The sequence below is a fragment of the Etheostoma spectabile genome, chromosome 11 (genome assembly GCF_008692095.1).
Source record: "Etheostoma spectabile isolate EspeVRDwgs_2016 chromosome 11, UIUC_Espe_1.0, whole genome shotgun sequence".
Lineage (NCBI taxonomy): Eukaryota > Metazoa > Chordata > Actinopteri > Perciformes > Percidae > Etheostoma > Etheostoma spectabile.
The window spans coordinates 13,038,625-13,059,167 of record NC_045743.1 but is presented as its reverse complement, the minus strand read 5'-3'; the positions used below and the strand labels follow the sequence as shown (position 1 = coordinate 13,059,167).

The 20,543-nt window shown below is 39.8% G+C and overlaps 2 protein-coding genes across 2 annotated transcripts; one reads left to right on the top strand and one right to left on the bottom strand.

Moving 5' to 3' along the window:
* Positions 1 to 5,689: 5,689 nt before the first annotated feature.
* On the bottom strand, positions 5,690 to 7,892 carry c11h3orf38 (chromosome 11 C3orf38 homolog). The gene is made up of 4 exons (XM_032530110.1): positions 7,668 to 7,892; positions 6,833 to 7,008; positions 6,433 to 6,626; positions 5,690 to 6,162 (listed from the first exon to the last, which is right to left on the bottom strand). The coding sequence occupies exons 1-4, from the start codon at positions 7,801 to 7,803 to the stop codon at positions 5,799 to 5,801; spliced, it is 870 nt and encodes a 289-aa protein (XP_032386001.1). The 5' UTR covers positions 7,804 to 7,892; the 3' UTR covers positions 5,690 to 5,798.
* A 418-nt stretch (positions 7,893 to 8,310) lies between these two features.
* zgc:152951 (uncharacterized) lies at positions 8,311 to 20,181 on the top strand. The gene is made up of 11 exons (XM_032530337.1): positions 8,311 to 8,547; positions 8,629 to 8,693; positions 10,002 to 10,244; positions 10,382 to 10,499; positions 11,645 to 11,797; positions 11,934 to 12,119; positions 13,258 to 13,331; positions 13,442 to 13,639; positions 14,528 to 14,706; positions 14,757 to 15,042; positions 17,506 to 20,181. The coding sequence occupies exons 3-11, from the start codon at positions 10,005 to 10,007 to the stop codon at positions 17,632 to 17,634; spliced, it is 1,563 nt and encodes a 520-aa protein (XP_032386228.1). The 5' UTR covers positions 8,311 to 8,547; positions 8,629 to 8,693; positions 10,002 to 10,004; the 3' UTR covers positions 17,635 to 20,181.
* The last annotated feature ends 362 nt before the right edge of the window (positions 20,182 to 20,543 follow it).

The window sequence follows — 20,543 nt, the reverse complement described above, 5'->3', positions numbered from 1 at the left end:
AACCTGATTCTACTGATGCCATGATGTTGTTGAACTCATTGCCTCTTTGTGTAATGTTCTTAAAATGTAAATGTTATTGCTTTGCTTGCATCTTGAGTCTAAGTGGACCTTTCTAGGAAATTACCACTACTTTGGCAAGAAGTAACCGATCAAGACGTTGTGATGTCATGTCTTTATCTTTGGGTATGGGAAAATAGCAAAAATCTATATTGTTGTTAAGATCAACTTATAATGTACGGATAATAAACTTGTGTAGAAGTAGCCAACAGCAGCAGAGCGATACACATCTTAATAAAAAGCTTGCAATAAGCCACAGCAGATTGTCAATTCCACAATCCAAACAACAAGCAAAGATGTAAACCCTCCTCAGCAAATGATAAAGTGTTAGGTTGGAAAATTGTGGACTGTGGATTTAACGCCAATGCCAAACACTTTTGACCTCAATCCCTCCTCCTTGAGTTATGTGGTTGTTTCTGTGCACTTTTAGTGTGTACTGGTTTATGAAACACTGCTGGGTTGGAGGGCAAGTCCAACAAAATGACAAAACAACTCCTTCAAACTTTGATTGAATTCTCCTCCAACATATTTTGTCAGCAGGAGAAATACCATTGCCTATGGATTGCATCCTTTCCTATTCATAAATCCTATTCTTTATTGTCCATAGAGTGCAGACTGCAGAGTATTGTGTTAAAATTGTCTCTGACACCTTCATGGGTACTGATAAATTACTGACACTTCAATAACTTGTGAAATAAATGCTCTTGTGCCTATGAAAGGCAACAGTTTAACGTGTCGCTCTTTTAGAACCCCATTACTTTAATGGAAGACAATTCAAACTTGATAAATTTACAGGTTTTTCTCATGGCATTGGCCAGATAAAAATTGCCTGGTAACATCAGCTCCTCAGACTGCTCTGAGAATTGATGAGTCGTCCCGTCCCGTTCCCCCCCCCCCCCCCCCCCCCCACCTCACTCTTCTCTTGGCCTTGGATCAAAGACTTTCTTCTCTTTGGTGAAGCTTCTCTGCCCTCTTCTGGCCTCAGGCTGTCATTTGGTCAAGTCATATTGATGCATCACTGAGCAAAAGAAAATAAATATTGACATGTTTGTTTTTTTTGTTAATATGTGTCTTTCTAAATCACATTGTTAAATAGTAACATAAGACGTCACATACCTCAAACTAACCCATATGGGCAATTGATTTAGTGTCTATTTTAAAAGCGTTAATAAAGCTTTTTTTCTGGAACAGAAACCTACATGTTTTGCTCTGGTCGTCTTTTTGGGATCGTTTCTATTAAATTAATAAACATAAAGATGAGACTTATTACTAATTTTGCATAAAACCACTTCAACTACCCGAGAATACCCCCCTGGATGTCTCTGGGCTCTAATTTAAGAATAACAGCAGTAGATATATGTAAAAAAAATAAATTTAAACACACTTTAGCATGAAGGGATCTATAAAGCCATCAGCTTGTCAGAGAGTGAAAAATGTCTGTGGCGTGAGGCATTTAATAATGTAATCTTTGATGACTAATAAGGCTGTTTCTAAGAGCAAACCTAGCTGCCAATCAGTTACAATCAAAGTAAATGGTGAAAAGAAATGGATTGACAATCAAAGAAGCAGTCTCCATGGTTCACCACCCATAAGCTATTTCAAAGAACCATGGAACTAAGTTTTAGCATGTTTCATTATGAGAAACACACTTCCCTATTAGGAGGAAGGGAACAAAAAAAAAGAAGGGAAAAAAGCTTGCACAGTCAAAACCATCACCAGACGCCACTGCAGCGGTATTTTTGAACTTGTGCGTCAGAGCTGCGCCTGTGGCCAAACCGCTTATTAAAACGTAGAGAAGCCAAGTGCCATAAAGACAGAAGGCGAGCAGCTTGTTATTATTCTTTCGGAGAGGTGAACAGGCTGAGATCAATGTCTGCAGTGGTTTCTCCTCACCACAACTATGGCTTAGCAAAGCACAAAAGGCCATGTGGCTCCGACCCATACAGTCACAGATATTAACTATTCCAAGGGCCTTTGAAAACAGCTGCCAAGAATAATTTCCCACATGTAACATTTCCCACCAAAGCCACAGAGTCATACTGGCATATTCTGTGCCCCACTAGACCGTTTGGGCCCTGACTACGATGACACAGTAGAATCAATGGGAAAATCAGATCCACATCACAATCCAGTCAATTTGCGTAAAGAGCTTAGTTTTTATTAGTTTTGTCCAATTAGTAAAGCATACACAGTATCAGTAAAAATGTGTGCTGTGCAGATAAAAATGGGGCTAAAATACCAGTTAGTGAGAAAGGAAAAGCTGCTATGGGGATAAATCAAGTACTTTCAAAGCTGATGGAGTCTGTTAAGGCCTCCCATCGGTTGTTGCTCTGCTGTTTTACAGTACACTGAGGACCTGTGTTACTGATGAAGAGGATGGATCCACTCCTGACTCTTGCCCTCATCACTCTGATCTTTCTGATACATGTCCTGTGGGGCAGTTAACCTGACCCTCCTGTACTGCTCGTGCTTTCACGCATGCAGTGGGGACTGGAGGGTTGTTCTCACTTCTAATAGCAAAATGCAGAGTTGCTGCTGTTTCCAGAAGGGCTTGACCAATACATCTGAATGTCAGATGCCATATTGGCCAGTTTTTTGTATTTTCATTATTATTTTATTTTTATATACAGATGTCTGACCCCTGAGAGAAACCATTTCAGTGTGACGTGAGAGGCTTTAAGACTGTTGTAACACCTGTAATCAAACCCGTCTAGAGAGTATTAAGCCCATTATTAGCCTTAAGACCAGACAAGGTGCTGTGACCTGCTGCTGTGAAGTCAGCAACACTGATCGAGCTGACAGCGCCACGGGAGGAGAACTGGAAGCTGCCTAGGCAAAGTATGCAGTCCTGGTTGCGGAGTGCAGAAAAAGTGGATGGAGCGTGAGGCTGTACCCGGTGGAGTTGGGAGCCAGACGCTTTGTGGGTAGATCAACATCACGCCTGCTCAAAGACCTGGGACTATGTGGAGTCACACTGAGATCCACCAAAGAGCTCTCTGAGGAAGCTGAGAAAGCAAGCCACTGGCTCTGGCTGAAACAGTGAGACAAGGCTTGTGGAGTAACATCCAATTAGGTTTTGTTGCAGGGGGTGTCAGGGAGACGTCCCTGTTCACTGCCCCGCCACCAGGAGATGTTCTGGGTTAAGGGGCAACTGAAGACCCTGCAGCAAACCTTTGTCAGGTTTAGGCCTGCATCAGGGAAGAGGACGCCTAAGGCCCAGCAGAAAGACCACCTCGCTGTAATGAATAAGGAGACACTGACAGAGCTGCCAGGTTATGGTACACAATATACACACGTTTGTCTTCTGCTGGAGTATGAGGAATGTAAGTGACAAAAATTAAACATAAAATGCATTTTACTCATACATTCAGACTATGAAAATGATGAAAAACACATCTTCTTTGCAGTGCAATGCCGAGATGAACATCTTATCTGTGAGAAAAGCTCAGAAAGAAAAAGAGATCTGTTCATCTCGGCAATACTTTGGCTAATGATGTGATTACGCCGATTGTCTAGGGCCTTCAATAAAGCATGTGCACTCCCATGAGCCATGGGAGTGCACAGCATCATGGCCTCCCTAAAAACAAGTGAAGTAATTCAAAGTAATCATTATTCTGCTTTGGTTAAAGCCCGATGAGACTTACATTCATCAGGCATGTGTGTGCCAAATTATACTGTGCCCCAGGATAAATAGAACACACAAAACAAACAAGCACTTAACAACTAGGCTGTCATTCTCGCCACAGCTGTGCATTATGCTATTAGAGTGTAAAATGTTATAAGAAGTGGCGGCATGTGAATTTTACACCTCCAGTACTATCCAACTGCAATTAAAGAACATTGGAATAACTTCATCATGACACTATAGGCCATAATCCTGTCGAATTAATAAATTTAACACAAGGCTCAACACAGAGAGTTCCAATACACGGTGATGTATGGCAGGATGCTGCATCACATATAGTCCAAATAAATGTCTTTTCCAAAGGAACCAAAAAAAAACCCACAGCAACCGGTTACACTTACTTATACGACGAACACAAAGTTACCCTAACACAAATTACACAATCGGAGACACAACAGCCTTCCAGCCAAACTGCTGGGACCAACAACACACACGGCCCCTGACGCTGCTCAAGCTTTAACACCAGCAGCAACAATCTAAAGTCATCAAAATCGTTTCACTAAAATACAGACAAATCCATTAAACTTACCAAAAGCTGCTCATCAATTGAGGGGGAAAGTGCATCCTTTCTTTCATTAACTTGACATCTAAAACTCGGAACGAACTTGAACTAACGTTCCTGCTACGCATATGTGATGCTAGCTAGTTTTGCCTCTCGGCCAACGTAAACCGATCGGTCCGGCTGGGTTCTCCAACAGGACAAACTCGAAATTTGATTGGCTAATGAATATGACAATCAATATGCTTACACAGCAGATTAGACGGAGTTTTACCCCCTTTCCCCACCCCTACCCCCAAATCCTTCTTGTGGGTTATTGGCTGGAACACTGGCTGTGTATGCTTCGTGATGCAGGTGGGCACAGTTTGTTTTTGTTTCCGTTTGTAGACCCTGGGCTGTCTGCAGAGACCGTGTTTTTTACAGTGTGTTCTGAGAACCAGCAATGAATGATCTGAAATGATCTGAGAGAAAAAAGTTATCACACTGATTGCAAAAAAAACATTTTATGAGAGAAAAAAATAATTGAGAGAAAAAGTTTTCAAACCAATGGAAGAAAAATCTCACTCAAAATACTTTTTAAACTCTCAAATACATGCTGTATATATATTTTTGCTATAAGTGTGGGAGAACCTCAAAAAAGTGTTTCTCTCAAAACGTTTTTCTTCTCGCTTTCAAAACCTAAGTGTCCTGTTCTTGATTCCTTTTTTTTTTTTCTCTCAATGTGAAAATAGTGTCATGGGCGGGGCAACATTCCTATTGGCCAGTTGGGTGAGCACCGTCTTGTCTTGGGAGTCCATCTGAATCAAACTATACACTAACCAACCAGCCCAGCATAGGTTTGAATCCTTTTAATGCAGCAGATACATGTTTACCCCCCTGCATTTCCACGTATTCATGTTTTTGACCCTCTGAAGTTACCCTTGGACACGCCCAGGCATGAGACGGGAGGCTTGATGTACTCAGAGCAGACCTTTGCATGATTACGCTCTGTTTGTGAGCTTGTTTTACACATTTCTAACAAGTACACCTCTAAACATTATGGGCTGACCTTTATTCATCACATGAAAGCACAGCGACCTTAGATCAATTTTATTAGACTATATTGTCAAACAAACAAATAATATTTATTCTGTTTGCAAGTAGTTCCCTACTTGTCATTACTGGATAGAGCACAAATGTTAATACATATTTTTTATATTTGATATCATACATATTTACAAAAAGAACATCCATGTCTGTATTTACATCTTAGGCATCTTTTATCTAAGGCACGGGATGCAAAAGAAACACAATTTGCATCTAAGAACAGTTTATTGAGGCAAATGTCCCAAATCCACAAGCAGCAGATTTGCATTTTGTGCAAAGCAAAAAACAAGGGTAAACTTTTCTCAAGCTTTGTCATGTGTTGATGTTACATCAATGATGTACCAAGTACGTTTAGATGCAACAATGTCCACCTACCTCTACATCCTGACATGCTAAACATAATTTAGGAAAGTGGTTTCTGCCAGTACACATGCCATGTTCTAAACACATTTGGGCAAGTTTGAGGAGTCATCAACTGCAGAGAAGCTGCAATTCGGTGGAGTTGTAACTCAAGGCAGGCGCTACCATGTCTGTCCCACCCAGAGCATCCTGCGCTTTGATCTTCAGGTTGACAAACTTGATCTTCCAGCTATTTTTCTCCAGCGGAGAGCGGATGAGGCCAAATATTTGCTCAAAGATGCCCAGACAGGTTTCGCCCCTGTGGATTGTCCCAGCTACAGCCACTAGTACCAGGCCATGGGGGGAGGTCAGTGTCCTGAGGCCATTAGGCTGCATGTTGGGACTGAGGAGGAGGTGCTCATCCCCAGTCAAGGCCAGGAGACGACTGCTAACCAGTTCAGCACCCAGGAACTCATCCATCTGTTCGTGGCCGGCTCTGAAAAGGGGGACACAGCTCTGTCATCACAGAGATCACATTTACTTTGGAGATATCCTTAAGTTAATTGTAACTATTGTAAAACACAGGTCAAGTTCAAACTTCTATGTGCTTATCACATCTTTTACATTATTATTATGGTATTTTTATTTGCAGAAAATTGGCCTGCCTAAAATATAAAACGGCTGTTAACACAGAAAGCTAAAAACAAACACATCACCAGTAGCTTAATTTCAATTGCCTTACGTGGCATTATAATGGATTTCTTACACAGAGAAGAGGCGTAGTTTCACATCTGGCCAGAAGTGTTGTGGTCCCCAGTCCTGAGGGGGCTGGCCCAGCAAGGGGTTGTGACTGTTTAAGAGTTGGAAAAACCACTGGCAGAACTGCTGGCCGAGGACCACAGGGTCAAAGCCCACCTCAGCCATATGTCTCTCTCCTGGAAGGCTTTTGTCAACCACGGTCTTAAAGAAATGAGACGTTATTGATATAGCTTACTCAAATATATTTCCAAGTTGTGCCTGGGTGACTTTTAAGTAGTCATGTTTAAATAACACATGCTGCCAACAGCTAAATATTGACACCATAACACAACATCACCATCTTACTTAAATGTTACTTCAGTATACTCAACCATGTCAACATAACTGGGATGTCCTCCTGTCCCTACCTTCCCAGACGACCAAAGCTCCAGTGTCCTTTTCACAAGCTGGTGTTTCTCACTGTTTGGGGGCATCGCCACACCTTCTTGGGCCAGGTACTTAAATATGAGTTCGCGATAAACCTTCTTCCTCTTCAGGAGCTCCTCAGCATTTTGAGTGTATAAGAGAATTGTTTCAATAGCCTCTATATGAACAAAGGAAAGGGTCAAGTTTAATTATCTGAACATAATATCCTTTCGGCAGACTTTAAACAGCATCAACAGTTCCGGTTTTGGTGTCCCTGGTGTCAGCTTATGCCTAAGTCAATTTCCGAAAAGGCATTCTTTACTTTTTTTGTGATCACATTTTATTATATATACATATATTTATTTATTTAGTCAGAAAACATAGCATTCACGAACAGTTACAAACACACTGGGACATATGAAAGCGTTCCAGGGACACAAAACCACAGAAAAGGAGGGAGGGAGGGAGACAAAACAACACACACACACACACACACACACACAGAAAATGCATTCTTTCTTAATTGGTAAACTTGTTGTGACTCGCTGATCTGAAATGTACGACCTTCTACTTCCGCGTTTTAGAATGAGTCTGTGCCAACCCTTCTGTTACGTTGGGAGACGAAAGCTAGCTAAACGTTACGTATTTACAGCGGTGGACGTGTTAACAACCGCTCGTATAAACTTTTACCTTAAGAAATATATGTTTGACATTGACCTGTCTGTTAACATATCAGAACATTAAGTGTAATTAACTAATAGTATGCGAGCTAACTTGCTCCTTGCTGTCTGGTATTGTAGCTAAATTAACAGAATGAAAACATAAAGTTAACGTTACCTGTAACGTTTTCCACAACTATCAACTTATTCGTGACTGTGTCACAAAGTGCCAGTAAGTCGCCTTTTGACATAGACTTTAGTATCTTTGTAAATCCTGCGCGCTCTGTTTCTGACAGTGTTGACATATTCGACATCTTTCTGTTCTCCTTAATTTTTCTGTTTATCTTCTCCTCGTCCAGTCATGTCCTACTATAAATGTGTCCGTACAGGAACATGTATTAGTGGGAAAACGTTCCGTGCAAAGCCACGGTTGCCTTTGTATATAAAAATGACAAAAAAATGAGAATGACAATAAGCTGCATTTATACCGATAGGTATTGTTGGAGTTTAAGCAATTTAAACAACCCTAACTACTCATTTCTAACCTATTTATACAATCTGTGTTATAACGTGTTACTGGCTGTTCATTGAAGCCCGCCTACAGAGATGACGTTTAAAAACTGGCTGTTTGGTGACAATAACCAAATAACCTGACACTTAACTCCACCAAAACAAAAGAGCTGATTATTGACTTAAGGAGGAGGAGAGAGGAACCTGCTCCTCTTTACATAAAATGAGACATCTCCCAGGACCTTACTGGACTGCGAACATAACTTCACTTGTCAAGAAGGCTCATAAAAAGCTAATTTTATCCAGGAAAAAAAAACAGAATGGAGTTAACAGAAGAAATAATCTACTGCCATAGATTGCCATATCAAAACAATTGGTGTTATCAATAGGCTGTTAGGTAGTAATATTTACAGACAAGCACGCTAGAATGTTAAGTTTACGAGGAGCACCTGAAGGCATCATAACACAAGATACTAGCTAGCTAGCTTAACCACAGCAGCTAATATGGGCTAGCCTGCGCAATGATGATGCACTGCCAGTGCAGCTGGGTAATTTACCTGCAAGATAAGCGACCTCTCAGCTGGCGATATGCATAACATACGTATTAACTAATATATTTTTATTAACAGGACTAAGTGGGACAGAGTTTTAAAATTGTACTGCCGAATTTACCAAGGGAATCAATCGATAAAAGGTAACGTACCGTTATCATTTGCTAATATATCGACTTAGCTTGTTAACGCCATTCCCTGGTTTAGTTGTAGCAACGGTTACCGTTAACGAATATTCAGCGTTAAAAAGTGTTATTCATATGCCACTAAATGAGTAATGATTTAATAATTGTTGTAGTCTTGCCAGTTATATTGCTTTTCAGTTATTGAAACAGACAAATGTATCCCCTTGATGAAGTCCAAAGCAAATTTTAGAAATGTAATATAACTTTAGTCTTGTTTGTTGGTAACTCTATTACAGCCCTTAAAATTTAACTTTTTTTCTAAAACAAATTGCAAATCTACAAATTGGGGATCTCATACAACCGCAGTTTCCTTTCTTAACTTAAAAAATCTCCATTGACTGCTTTGTTTATCTGCAGTTATATTTAACATCACATGATAATTGCATGAAAAAACTACTAATTAACAAAACCACTTCCAAAATTAGAACGTGTGTTGTGAGTCACTCAGGGACAGTATATATGTTTTTTGTTTGATTTCACTTCCATATTCGTTATATACTAACTGCACGAACTACTTAAGGAAATCAAAATTCTTGAGAAACTAGGACAACTTGTACTTTGCCCTGTTTTCATCAACAAGAGGTGTGATCTAACACTTGATAAGCTTAGAGTAAGTTGACTGACTGCTGGCCCAAAGCTGTGTAACAAGGAATGAGGAACTGTGTCATTGGCTAACTTAATACAAAGTCAGTAGAAATGAGGCAAGTCGGGCAAAAAAGTTCCTCAACTTAAGTTATTACTCAAGTAATAAAGGATTGTGAGATTGCTGGTTTAAATCCCTTAGCAGGAGAACATCACTCTAAACTACTATTAGATATCATTCAACGTGCAGAAACCTGAGGACAAGCACTTGTATCACACAGAAATATGTGTGTGTGTGTGTGTGTGTGCGCACATAAACTTACATGTATGCGTGCATGAATATACAATACATTTCCGTATGCACTTACACAAATACACATAAAGACCAAAAAGTATTACTACTCTCTCAAAGAGATCAACATGTGAAACCACCAACTAACCCAAAGAAAGCAATAGTTTTAGGTTTCATTCAGGCCAAAATGTGTATATTATTAACATTTAAATAGGAACTTTACACAGTTAGAATGTGTTGGATAAAACATTTACTGTGTAATCCACACTTGTTCAGTGGCCAAGAGCAGAAAGAGGACCACTAAATGGTTTTTGTAACATGGAGCTCAGCCAATTTTCTCTGGACAGCTACAGCTTAAAACTCTTTGCCCTCTTGTCTTTCCATAATTGCAGCAAATGGAGGAGTTTGACAGCAGTGCACTGGGCAGGGTAACGGTGTACTCCATCCAGGGCTGCCCACACTGTGTCCAAGCCAAAGCCATCCTGGGACGTTTGGGAGTACCGGTATGTGATGTGGATGTGGGAAGGCATCCAGAGTTAAGAGCCAGAGTGAAGGAGTTGACAGGACGCAGCTCGGTCCCTCAGATCTTCTTTAACAACATTCATGTTGGGGGCAACGATGACCTACAGAAGTTGGTGAGGAGTGGCAACACTTTCCCATTTGACTATTGAACTTGATGTAATGTGTATATTTTAGCAGGGTCAAAAAAATATGAATTTCATCTACTGTAATGTTTCAACTTGTTTGTACTGTATGTGTTTAACTATCTCAGGCTCCTGAGGAGCTTCAGAGGTTGGTGAATGTGGTCAAGAAAGAGCCTCTTCCAGCAGATGCTCCACCACTACCAGACGAAAATCCACCAGAGGACACAACTGGGGAGACTGATGGAGGTGAGGGGTTTATTGGTCTGACAGTTAGCTTTTTCCAGATATTAGTTTTCTTCACATACTTGCTTAATGTTTAAGGATTAGTTTAAAAACAAGATCAGTTTCAGATCGGTTTAATCTGCTCAGAAAAGGGTTTTGAAATGAACCACACTCTGGGGAAAACGTCCTTAATTTGATGCGCTGGCTCAGATGAACTATACTTGGAACTGTAGTTTACGTTAAGTGCTGGCATGTATGTTTGGGTAACAGCAGATGTATGTTCTCATCTCCTGTCACTACTGCTGACACAGACAGTTGATATAGGAAACTTGATACTTTGGATCAGCAGATCGCCGGAGCTGGGACACAGCCATTCCGCAGTTGTTCCGCATCTTGTGGAATTAGACACATTGACTTTAATGGAAACCAAATTACTCTGATGCCGTTTCGGAGCGGATCCGCAGCCGTTCACAATCCGTGGAAATTGGGAGTAATGTGTTAACAAAGTCTTTCCAAAGGGGAGCTTAAACTTCCTTTTGTGGAGAAATATTTGAATTTGGTGTGACCTAAAAAAATAGAATGTATTCCTTCATATTTGTATCATTATGTCAAAGCTTTCATTCCATTAGTCCTTGCACTCTCAACAGTCTTATAAGTTATCTGACAGTACATTGGACGTTGTTTCAGCAATACTGGCCAGCTCTGGCTGTTTTGAGGTACATACAGGCCACTGTATTCCCCAGCGAATGTGGTGATATATAAAAAAAATAAATCTAATTAATAAATCTAAATTAATAAAAGTTGTCAATCTTAATGACTCACTTGGATTCTATGCTGTTTTGTCTGGATTTTGGATACAAACTAATTTGAGAAGAAGCATAAGTTATTTGTGTGCAATATTTAGTATTTTTCTTTGTTTTCTCCGTTATATCTGCATAGCACAATGTTTTTTTGTTTCACAATGTTTTAAAATGAAAATCCGCCATGCTGGATATAGAGGAGCTATGACCTGAATAAATGATTTAGGTGGTTCCTTTTCCACCAACTAGATATTTTTTCTGTGCACATGCTGGACTGCACATACTCGTCTTTCATGTATGTGGGTATGAATGAACATGTGTATTTTTGTGTGTTTGTACATGTGTGGCTTGGCATATTCCTGCCCTCAGAGTTTATGTGTGAGAGGGATGAGTTGGCGGACGTGATAAAGGACCTGAAACATGGCACTGTGATTGGCAGTCATTGGAGGGGCCTGACTTTGTACAAAAAGAGCTTCTCAGGTGATCAACTGGTTGACTGGCTGCAGAAAGAGAAGGGCATGGGTAAGTAAGGTCACAGACCTGCAGTAAAACAGGCTTTTAGTGTTGTGTCAGTTTGATTTTTGTAGACGTTATTAGAACTATCTGGAAACTCATTGAACTATCTGCCAACTCTTGACTGTGGCCATGTGTATGTTAGCCAGTGCTGAGGCCTGTAATACTGGCCAAGCATTGTTGCAGAAGAAGTACATGGTCAGTGTTCGTGGCTGTGGGCAGCAGGATGGCAGTTTTGGAAAAGGGAAAGACGCTCTGTACAGGCTGTTGGAGGATGACCCTCATTCAGCCCTCAACGCAGGACAGACGGCAGCCTGCAGTCCCATCCAGGGTAGGTCAGGACTGGATCAGGCTTTGGGGCATACACACATTGCATTTCAGGTTCATGCTGATTGGTGTCCTTTAAATGCTCTCTAAAACTCCTGTCCTTTCTTTGCTGCTGGCTTGGTGTATGACGTTTTGGGTTTGCTTGGGTTTGTGTATTATGTTAGTGAGCTTCGTGGCGGGAGGAACTGAAGTAGAGCTTAATGATATATCTGATATACTGTATGGCCTTCATTCCCTCAGTAACTTCTGTACACCTCCTGTATGATGGCTGTGATTCAGTATGAGCATGAAAGTATATGCCTGTCAGTGACAATACCTGTCATATTTTGAAGGCAAAAAATGCAGTGTGTTTGATAATATATTGTATAAGAAACATGTATAACCTATAACTTCTGTTATCAGTTGCATCAAGTACTCCTAAATTGATACATACAGCACCTGAAAAAAAAAAATGAAAAGTTGGCCTGAAAATATACATCATTGAAGCCCTATTTCAAAACCATGTTTGTGTTTCTGCAGGTTTGCCGCATTCTTTTTGACAGATTAATCCTTTTTCTTGTTCTTTGGTAGTGGTTGCCTGGCTCTGTATTATATTCATACCTGAATGTTGCACACCTCTAGAGGCTAACTAACAAGCTAATCTGTGCAGTACAACACCGAGGTGATTACAATCGCACTGCTTTTGTAAGTGTTAGTGTTATTATGCTTGGCCGTTTCTTCTCTTGGACTTGTCTGCGATGTGCTTTTCTCACGGGTAATGTTTCCTAATAGTAATCTCATTTGTTCAACATCAAAGTTAGCCTAATATTTATGTTATTCCTTTGTTTTCCTTGGGTTATTTCACAGCTACTTTTAAATATACACTTAGCAATTATGTAAGAGCATAATCGGGACAGTAACACCCCCACAATGTTGTCCCAGCTCAGGGGTTAATGTTTTGAAATTGGGCTATGAACTGTGTTGATTTTACATTACAGCTAAACTTTGAGTATATCTTATAAAAAGATCCAGTTATTGTAAGATGTAGGGGTTTATGCTAAGACAGTTGCTTTTACAATTCACTTATTGATCTTTTTTTCGCCTCAAAACGCTGATAAACTTAGAAAACATTAACTCTCTCTCTCTGTCTCTCTCTGTCTCAGCTGCTGAGCTCTCTTTGCTTGTACGGGAGTTGGTTTTGAAATTGTTCTCCGAACATCTCTCTGCTGATGGCAAGGTAATGTCCTCATTACCTCTGGGCTTCTGACGCCGAGTGTATTCATCTGTATGTTTGGTTGTTTTTAACTGTAAGGTTATGTACTTTATGTGTTTTCCTTGCTCCCACAGTCTGTGGACTACAAGGGCATGTCAGTCAACCCTGCCTTTGAGCGTTACTGTGAGCTAGCCATTCAGCTGCAGAGAGTGGAGCTGCTTTCGCTCAGTCGGGAGGAGAAGCTGGCCTTCTTCATCAACATCTACAACGCCTTGGTCATCCATGGGTACCTACGCCTGGGGGCCCCCACCAACATGTGGCAAAGATACAGAGTATGATCACACAGCTGCATTCAAAGATAAATATCCCCAGTCCACAGAGTCCCTATGGAGCTCAACAGTGTGGTTCCGGAAGTCAAAATCCCATTCATTTTCTTCATAAGGATTTTGAGGATTAGCGATTTATGTTTAAACCACCCAAGGTAGACTCCAAAACTCCGTAAACCGTTGTCGTAGATAATAACCCTTTTTTTAAAAAAATTTTTTATCTCATCAGCTTTTTGAGGATGCAGGAGAAATTTTACACTACCCCTAATCCCAACCAAAAAATTTGGGGTCTCTGATTGGGGAGCTCGCTGTTTCCATGGAATCTTGCCCCCTGGGGACAAATAAATTCGACTTTACTGACTTAAAATTTCCAAACTTCAAACACTAGCAGAGCGGCGGGCGCTACCAAAGAAGTCATGACCGTTTTTCTACACAGCTTTACTGTTTCCTTTTTTTTGCATTTTAAATTTCTTTTGGGGCCAAAACAAAAGTTTTAATGTTAAAATTTTTTTTCATAGCTGGTTGGCTTGGCTCCCCTTAAACCTTTTACAAACTTTTAAATTCTGGATTTTTGAATAGTAAAAAACATTCCCAAACCCCCGCCGTTTAAAAGGTGGGGGTTTACTGTTGGCTCTTCGAGTCAACCTATCAACACTTCCCCTATGTAAAAATTTTTTTTTTTTTAATAATAAAATGCTTTGGGTATTTTCTCATTTAAGTTTTAGGATACCATTTGGGGTCTGATTTACACTAACTACTCCAACTGAAATGCACGAAAAAAGAAAAAACATGCTACAGTGGCATTGACTGTCCCTTTCATTTGATTCGTTTTCATTTTATTTATGCGAATGGATACAGTATTTTTAAAATTTTTTCCTGTCTTTTTTTTTTTAGTTCTTCAACTATGTGAGCTCCCCAAATTGGAAGGAGAAGTTTAATTACGGGATGAAATGGTGTTCGGGGGGAACAGAAAGGTTCGCACAGCTTCTAAGGCCCTTCCCAAAACGACCCCGCTACAAATTCAGCCTTCTTAAAATCATCCAAACTTTTTCACAAATTCACCAAGACATTGTGTGAAAAAAATTAATGTAAACGGAAATTTCCCTTTCCTATTTATCTTTAGGGGGGCCCTTCCCGATGCTGAGCCCCTCATTCATTTTGCCTTGAACTGTGGCGCAAAGGGCTGCCCCAATTTAAAAAATACCTCCCAGGAAACACTTTTAAAAAATACGGGTCATCTACTATCTGGAAAAATTTTAGGGCTTAATTCGTCTACACAACCTACGACATTACAGCCCCTCCGACGCGCTAGCCCCCGGGAAAGCACGCCCTTTTGGGGGTTTCGGGAAAAGAGAATGCCTCAGTCGATATCGGGGGACAAAGCTGACTTTGGAGGAACCGATGAAAAGGTATTTATAACTGCCAACCCTGTGGTATCATTCACAGACAACAGCAGTGGTAGAAGACGTATTCAGATCTTTTACTTAAGTAAAAATAGCAATACAACAGTGTAAAAATTCTCTGTTACAAGTAAGTATCTTGCATTTAAACCCATTTATACTTATAAATATACTGGTACCAAAAGTACAAGTACCTACTATGCAGAATGGCCCATTTCAGAATCATATATATTACAATACTATATTATGATTAGTGATGCATTAATGTCTACATGACTTTAATGTTGCAGCTGCTAAAGGTGGGGTTAATTGTATTACTTAACCTATAATAATATATAATTTTTTTTTTTTTTCCTAATCAAAATCAGCCAAATAACAAAAGTGTACAATATTTTCCTCCAAAATGTAGTGGAGTAGAAATCATAGTACAATTTTGAGGTGCTTTACTTGTCGTCAATTAACTTAATATAAGAATCCATGGTTAAATTAGCTATACACTGGCGGAAAGAGATGGCGATATTAAAAGCCCAATAATGGTCAGTCCACACAGAATTCCGGGTTGGAAGAAAAACGTGCTCTGGTTTATTGGCAACCAATCACAATCATCATGGGCGGCACTAACAGGGTGGCCGCGGGTCCTTAAAAAGTCTTAAATCACGTTTCCTAAAAATAAGGCCTTAAAATGTATTAAATTGTCTTAAATTCAGATTGGATAGGTCTTAAATATGTTTGTGTCATGTCACGGCGAAAATGTAGGCAGTCTGTTGTCGAATTCTTTTTTTCCAGTAGGCTTTGCGCTGCGTTGTCGCGGTAACAAAACCCCATTTGTACACATCCTATCCCCTGACCAATTGGCTATCCTAACCTTAACCACTCCAGGTCAAATGCCTAACTCCAACTAATCAAGCTGCTTCGTGGGCGGGTGTTGGCGTGGCCGTAGTCAGTGAGATTTGTTATTTCGCAGCATACAAGTAATGCAGCAATTGTTAATAGCCGTCTAGAAACCTGGGGAATGCAAGTTCAGTGACAAATGGCTTGAAAACAACGAGTATTCTTGGTTATGGTCGGTGCCTGAAAATGCCCATGAAGAAAACTGCGTTATGTGTCGGAAGATTTTCAAACTTGTACAGTCATTTACCTCTGGACAAGACAAGATACATGGCAAAATTTTGGTTGGCGCCATATATCAAAAAATAGCTCATCACAAAAGTCCAAAAATACGGTGCGTTTGTAATTATGTTTGAGACACTGAACCAGAAAACCAAAGCAAACAACTAGACTTGCATGTGCGTGTATCGTTATAAATTGGTGATACACTCTTTTGGGAAGGCTTTCTCAAGTGCCAAGTCACTGTTTTGTTTATTATAGAATATGCATTGTTTTCCAAGTATATTCACAAAAGCTCAGGAGTAGACATCAGAACTTGAACAAAAATTGGTCACATGGAGACATGAAAACCACCACACCACACACACACACACACACACACCACACACACCACACATACCCACACCGCAAAACACTCTTACACACTGCTGTCTACTCTCTGTCCATGATGAGTCCTCCACAAACTGCAACCCATTCATCTCAGTCTCTCTCTCTCTCTGTGTCTGTTACACACACACACACCACACCACACACACCACACACACACACACACACACACACACACACACACACACACACACACACACACAAAATCATTTAAAAGTCTTTGCATTTGAAAAGCAGCTGGAATTGGCATTTATTTATTTTTTGTTCAAAAGGAACAGTTTTTTTTTAAAATTCTGATGTTATTTCACTTGATGTTATAACCATTTGTTCAGGGGACCCAAATATTCTGAAAATATTGTAATAATATAATTTAGGACAGCAATTACATTTTTGTGTTATGCTTTCGCATTACACACATTAAGTCAATGTTCTTAAACTCAACCGATTATTGTCATTTTACCAAACTGTTAATTTTGTGTTTACTTGGAAAGATTACTGTATATTTCCACTTTATATTTCCACTTTATATTTCCATCGTAAGGTATGTCTAAAATTTCATTTAGAATTGGTATTAAAAAGTCTTAAAGTCTTAAATTTAACTTGTTTATACCAGTAGCAACCCTGACTAAGCTCCGCACGGTGTCGCTGCAGAATAGCCTTGGGAAGGAACTTATTTTGGTGGAACGTGTACGTTCAAAGGTTGTTTTAGTCGTGCAACAGAAAACTCCGATTGGACAGACAGTCCAGCTGTTTTAATGTGGAGATCTGAGGAGCAGTTAACCATAGCCCTCGTGAATCCACAGAGTTTAAAATTCCAACACAAAGAAAGCGGAAGAACACAGACATTGTTACACGCATCCGGCGGAATTTCCTGTGGCACCAGAGCAATCCCGGAAGTCCCGGAACGTCGAGGATATAGACTACCCCGACCGTGAACCTCACCGATTGTTTTATGTTTCTGCCTCCTTGTCTCTGTAGCTGCTGAAGTGGGTGGTGGAGCACATGGGAGACTCCCCAAAGAAGACCAGCCTGCAGGGTGTCCTTTCTGCTGGGAAGACCAAAGTCAGCTTCCTCCCTTACGACTGGAGCACCAACAGCACCCACTGAGCATGCACACACCGACACATTCACGTCCAGCTATATGCTATGTCTCTTTGCAGCTGTCAGCTTTCTACTAAGCTGCATCCACTTAAAGACCAGGAGGTTGGTGATTACGTGCTTGCCAAATGCAATACCACTGGTCCTCAATCATGCAAATGTTTTTGAATGCAAAAACAAATCGTAAATCCAAGTGGAGATAGTGGTGCATTTGCACTGACTGTTCCATCAAGTCATCCTTTTCTTGTAGACCAATCCCAGCTTGAAGTTCTTACTGTAAGCTCCGCTCAGATAACTTCAGTTTGGAAGTCGTAACTGTATTTGAGTTGTACATTCACATTATATTGGTTTGAAGTAACAACAGAGAGCTTATTACAGAAATCAAGCTGCACATGGAAACTGTGCTGCAGCAGCATAATTAATAGGATGAGATGCTCATTAAGCGTGTGATTTACTTTCGTTATTAATGTCCTTTGTAAAAATGTCAAAGCCTAAAAATGGACAGACATCCCCCAAATTATCTTTAGTAAATGAACGCGGAGAAAACTAACCAAAAGCATACTGTATGATAATAGTAATACTTGTCAATATGGCTTCCATACTCTCCAGTCCTTGTATTTACACTTGTCAACAACTCAGGAGTCTTAGATTATCACTTATCTTCTCGGCTCAATACGACACTCGTTGTCGGGCTATTTACGTGGAGCATTTACTCAGAGCACATGGAGATGATACAGACACACTGCCTTGACAAGCCATAGCCAAACCCTTACCAAACCGACTCATTAAGCTGGTCCATCATGTAAGCTGCAGATGTAGACAAGCAGACCTTGTTTTCTACAGAGAACGAGAGTTATTGGCGGTAATGGAACATAAGTATATCATCCTATGCTTTGGACATTAAATACTAAAGTATAAACACTACTTTGCTCGTGGCTGTAAAACACGAGCTGTTAGCCTTTAAAGTATTTTTTTTTTTAAAGAAATGTGTAATTTATTTCCTTTCCTAAACATCTATGACCCGGGTGTCAAGCTCTTTTTCATTGGACAAATATAACCTAGTTAGGTGACTGAGGGGGCTGTATCCTCTGGATTCCCCATATTTGTAGGATCCAGTCCCTGAATAAGAAAAAGTGTCTCTTGTTGAGAGCGCACAGACAGATGCAGCGGTCAGACTTTTGCATGTCTTGATCCGGTTTCATTTCTAACCCCCAGTGGTGTTTTGTTTCTTCTTTCCTTCATGTCGAGCTACATGGTTGTTCAGCCATCTTCATGATCCAGGTCTTCCATTTTAAATCAGAAAAGTGCTACTGCTGTATTTTTGGCACATGTCATTTGGTAAAAGAGTAATATTTTGAATTATAGAAATATATATCAAAACTTCCACCCTTTGGGATGCACTCTGACACTTTGCATGTTTATCACCAACTTTGAATGCTGTTGAGACAAATTTGTACTTTTTTCCACAAAGAAAATGTCGACTGTTGGTCAGTAGGAGAGCACTAGGCTGGGCTTATTCATCCAGCTATGGATTTCCAGGGAGTCTCCAGAAACTTCATTACCCAACTCAGCAGTCATGAAAACAATTAAATGTAGCAGTTTAGGTCTCGATTAGAGTTTGCAGGTGTTTGGTGTGTTATTTCAACATTGAAATATCATTTTAGTAGTTTTCACTTTACCTGGCCTTAAACGTTTGTAAGCCTTTATTTAAAAATAAATCTTCCAGTGTGATGGACACACATTAAGTGCATATAATTACTCTTTATGTTTATAAGGATTATGTGTGGCTTAGTAAAACTATTTAAGGGCCTTTCTCTGTTTCCATAATTCAAGGATTTTCTTATCTCAGGTCAAAGGAAAAATGTATGCGAGTGAAAACAATATTGAGTTGTTTGATGTCATCGATGCATGTTGTGTATAACAACTTCAACTCGGTCTGCACAGTCCATATTCCTTTTGCCAAGACATTGTGTCATGCACGTTACTAGAACTGTCAGGATTCTTTGTCCTTAAGCGATAAGCAGCACCAAAGCATATGGTTGAATTAGCATGTTAAAACTGGAATGCATTTGCTGCATGCGATACTGGAAAACTGTCCGATCTGGAATGCTGGCCTCTAGCAAGACTTCCTCTCTCACTGCTTTGTAAACCTGTAAACTCAGCCATAGGAGCCCTAATGTTGGAATACAGTATGTGCAATAGGTTTAAAACAGCACCCCGTCTCATTAGACTGTATTTTATCGCTCAATACATTTATTCAGTGACCAGTGCCCCCTTGGCTTCCCTACGCAACTCCATTATTGAGTGACTGAGAAAGAAAAGGGGAAGACATTTTGTGGGCTAAAATAAACAGAGAAAAAGGTTATATTTACATATACTATTGAGCCCGGTACTTTTTCAGAATTACCTCATGTATCAGGAAAACGTGATGCAAAAAGTTTTTTAAACAAGCAATTCTCTTTATTTTCCTCTTTCCTGGGGTTAACAAGAAAGCAATATGTTTATGAATGGTAAATATGCAATGTTGAACTAAAAAATAAAATGTATGAGTTTGTCTACAGTCTCTTTTACTTTTTAATAGCATTGCATGCAACATGTGATTTAAAGCAGATATCACTAGATTTGGTTCTAGATTTACGTGAATAATGTGCAACAACTATTATAAAACAAGTATCATCCATGACAACAGCATAGTTTCAATTTGTTTATTCAAACAAATCTAATCACTTTCTTTAAGAAAATAGATGGGGAACTATCAATACCTTTACAAATTGAATCTATAAACATTTTTACAAATAAATAAGCAAGTTTAAGTGCACAGGCCCATAAAAACATGACATTAAAAAGTTCAGATCAAACCATTTCATAAGTATATACATAACAAACGACCCATGTGAAATTTTCTACTTGACAAACAA

Bases quoted from the DNA above. Each gene is read 5' to 3' on its own strand.
- c11h3orf38 (XM_032530110.1), bottom strand. From the start codon at position 7,803: ATGTCGAATATGTCAACACTGTCAGAAACAGAGCGCGCAGGATTTACA. The intron at 6,627-6,832 runs GTAGGGACAGGA...CATTTCTTTAAG, and splicing joins AGCTTTGGTCGTCTGGGAAG to ACCGTGGTTGACAAAAGCCT. The intron at 6,163-6,432 runs GTAAGAAATCCA...CCCCCTTTTCAG, and splicing joins AAACTACGCCTCTTCTCTGT to AGCCGGCCACGAACAGATGG.
- zgc:152951 (XM_032530337.1), top strand. From the start codon at position 10,005: ATGGAGGAGTTTGACAGCAGTGCACTGGGCAGGGTAACGGTGTACTCC. The intron at 13,332-13,441 runs GTAATGTCCTCA...TTGCTCCCACAG, and splicing joins ATCTCTCTGCTGATGGCAAG to TCTGTGGACTACAAGGGCAT. The intron at 14,707-14,756 runs GTGAAAAAAATT...ATTTATCTTTAG, and splicing joins CAAATTCACCAAGACATTGT to GGGGGCCCTTCCCGATGCTG.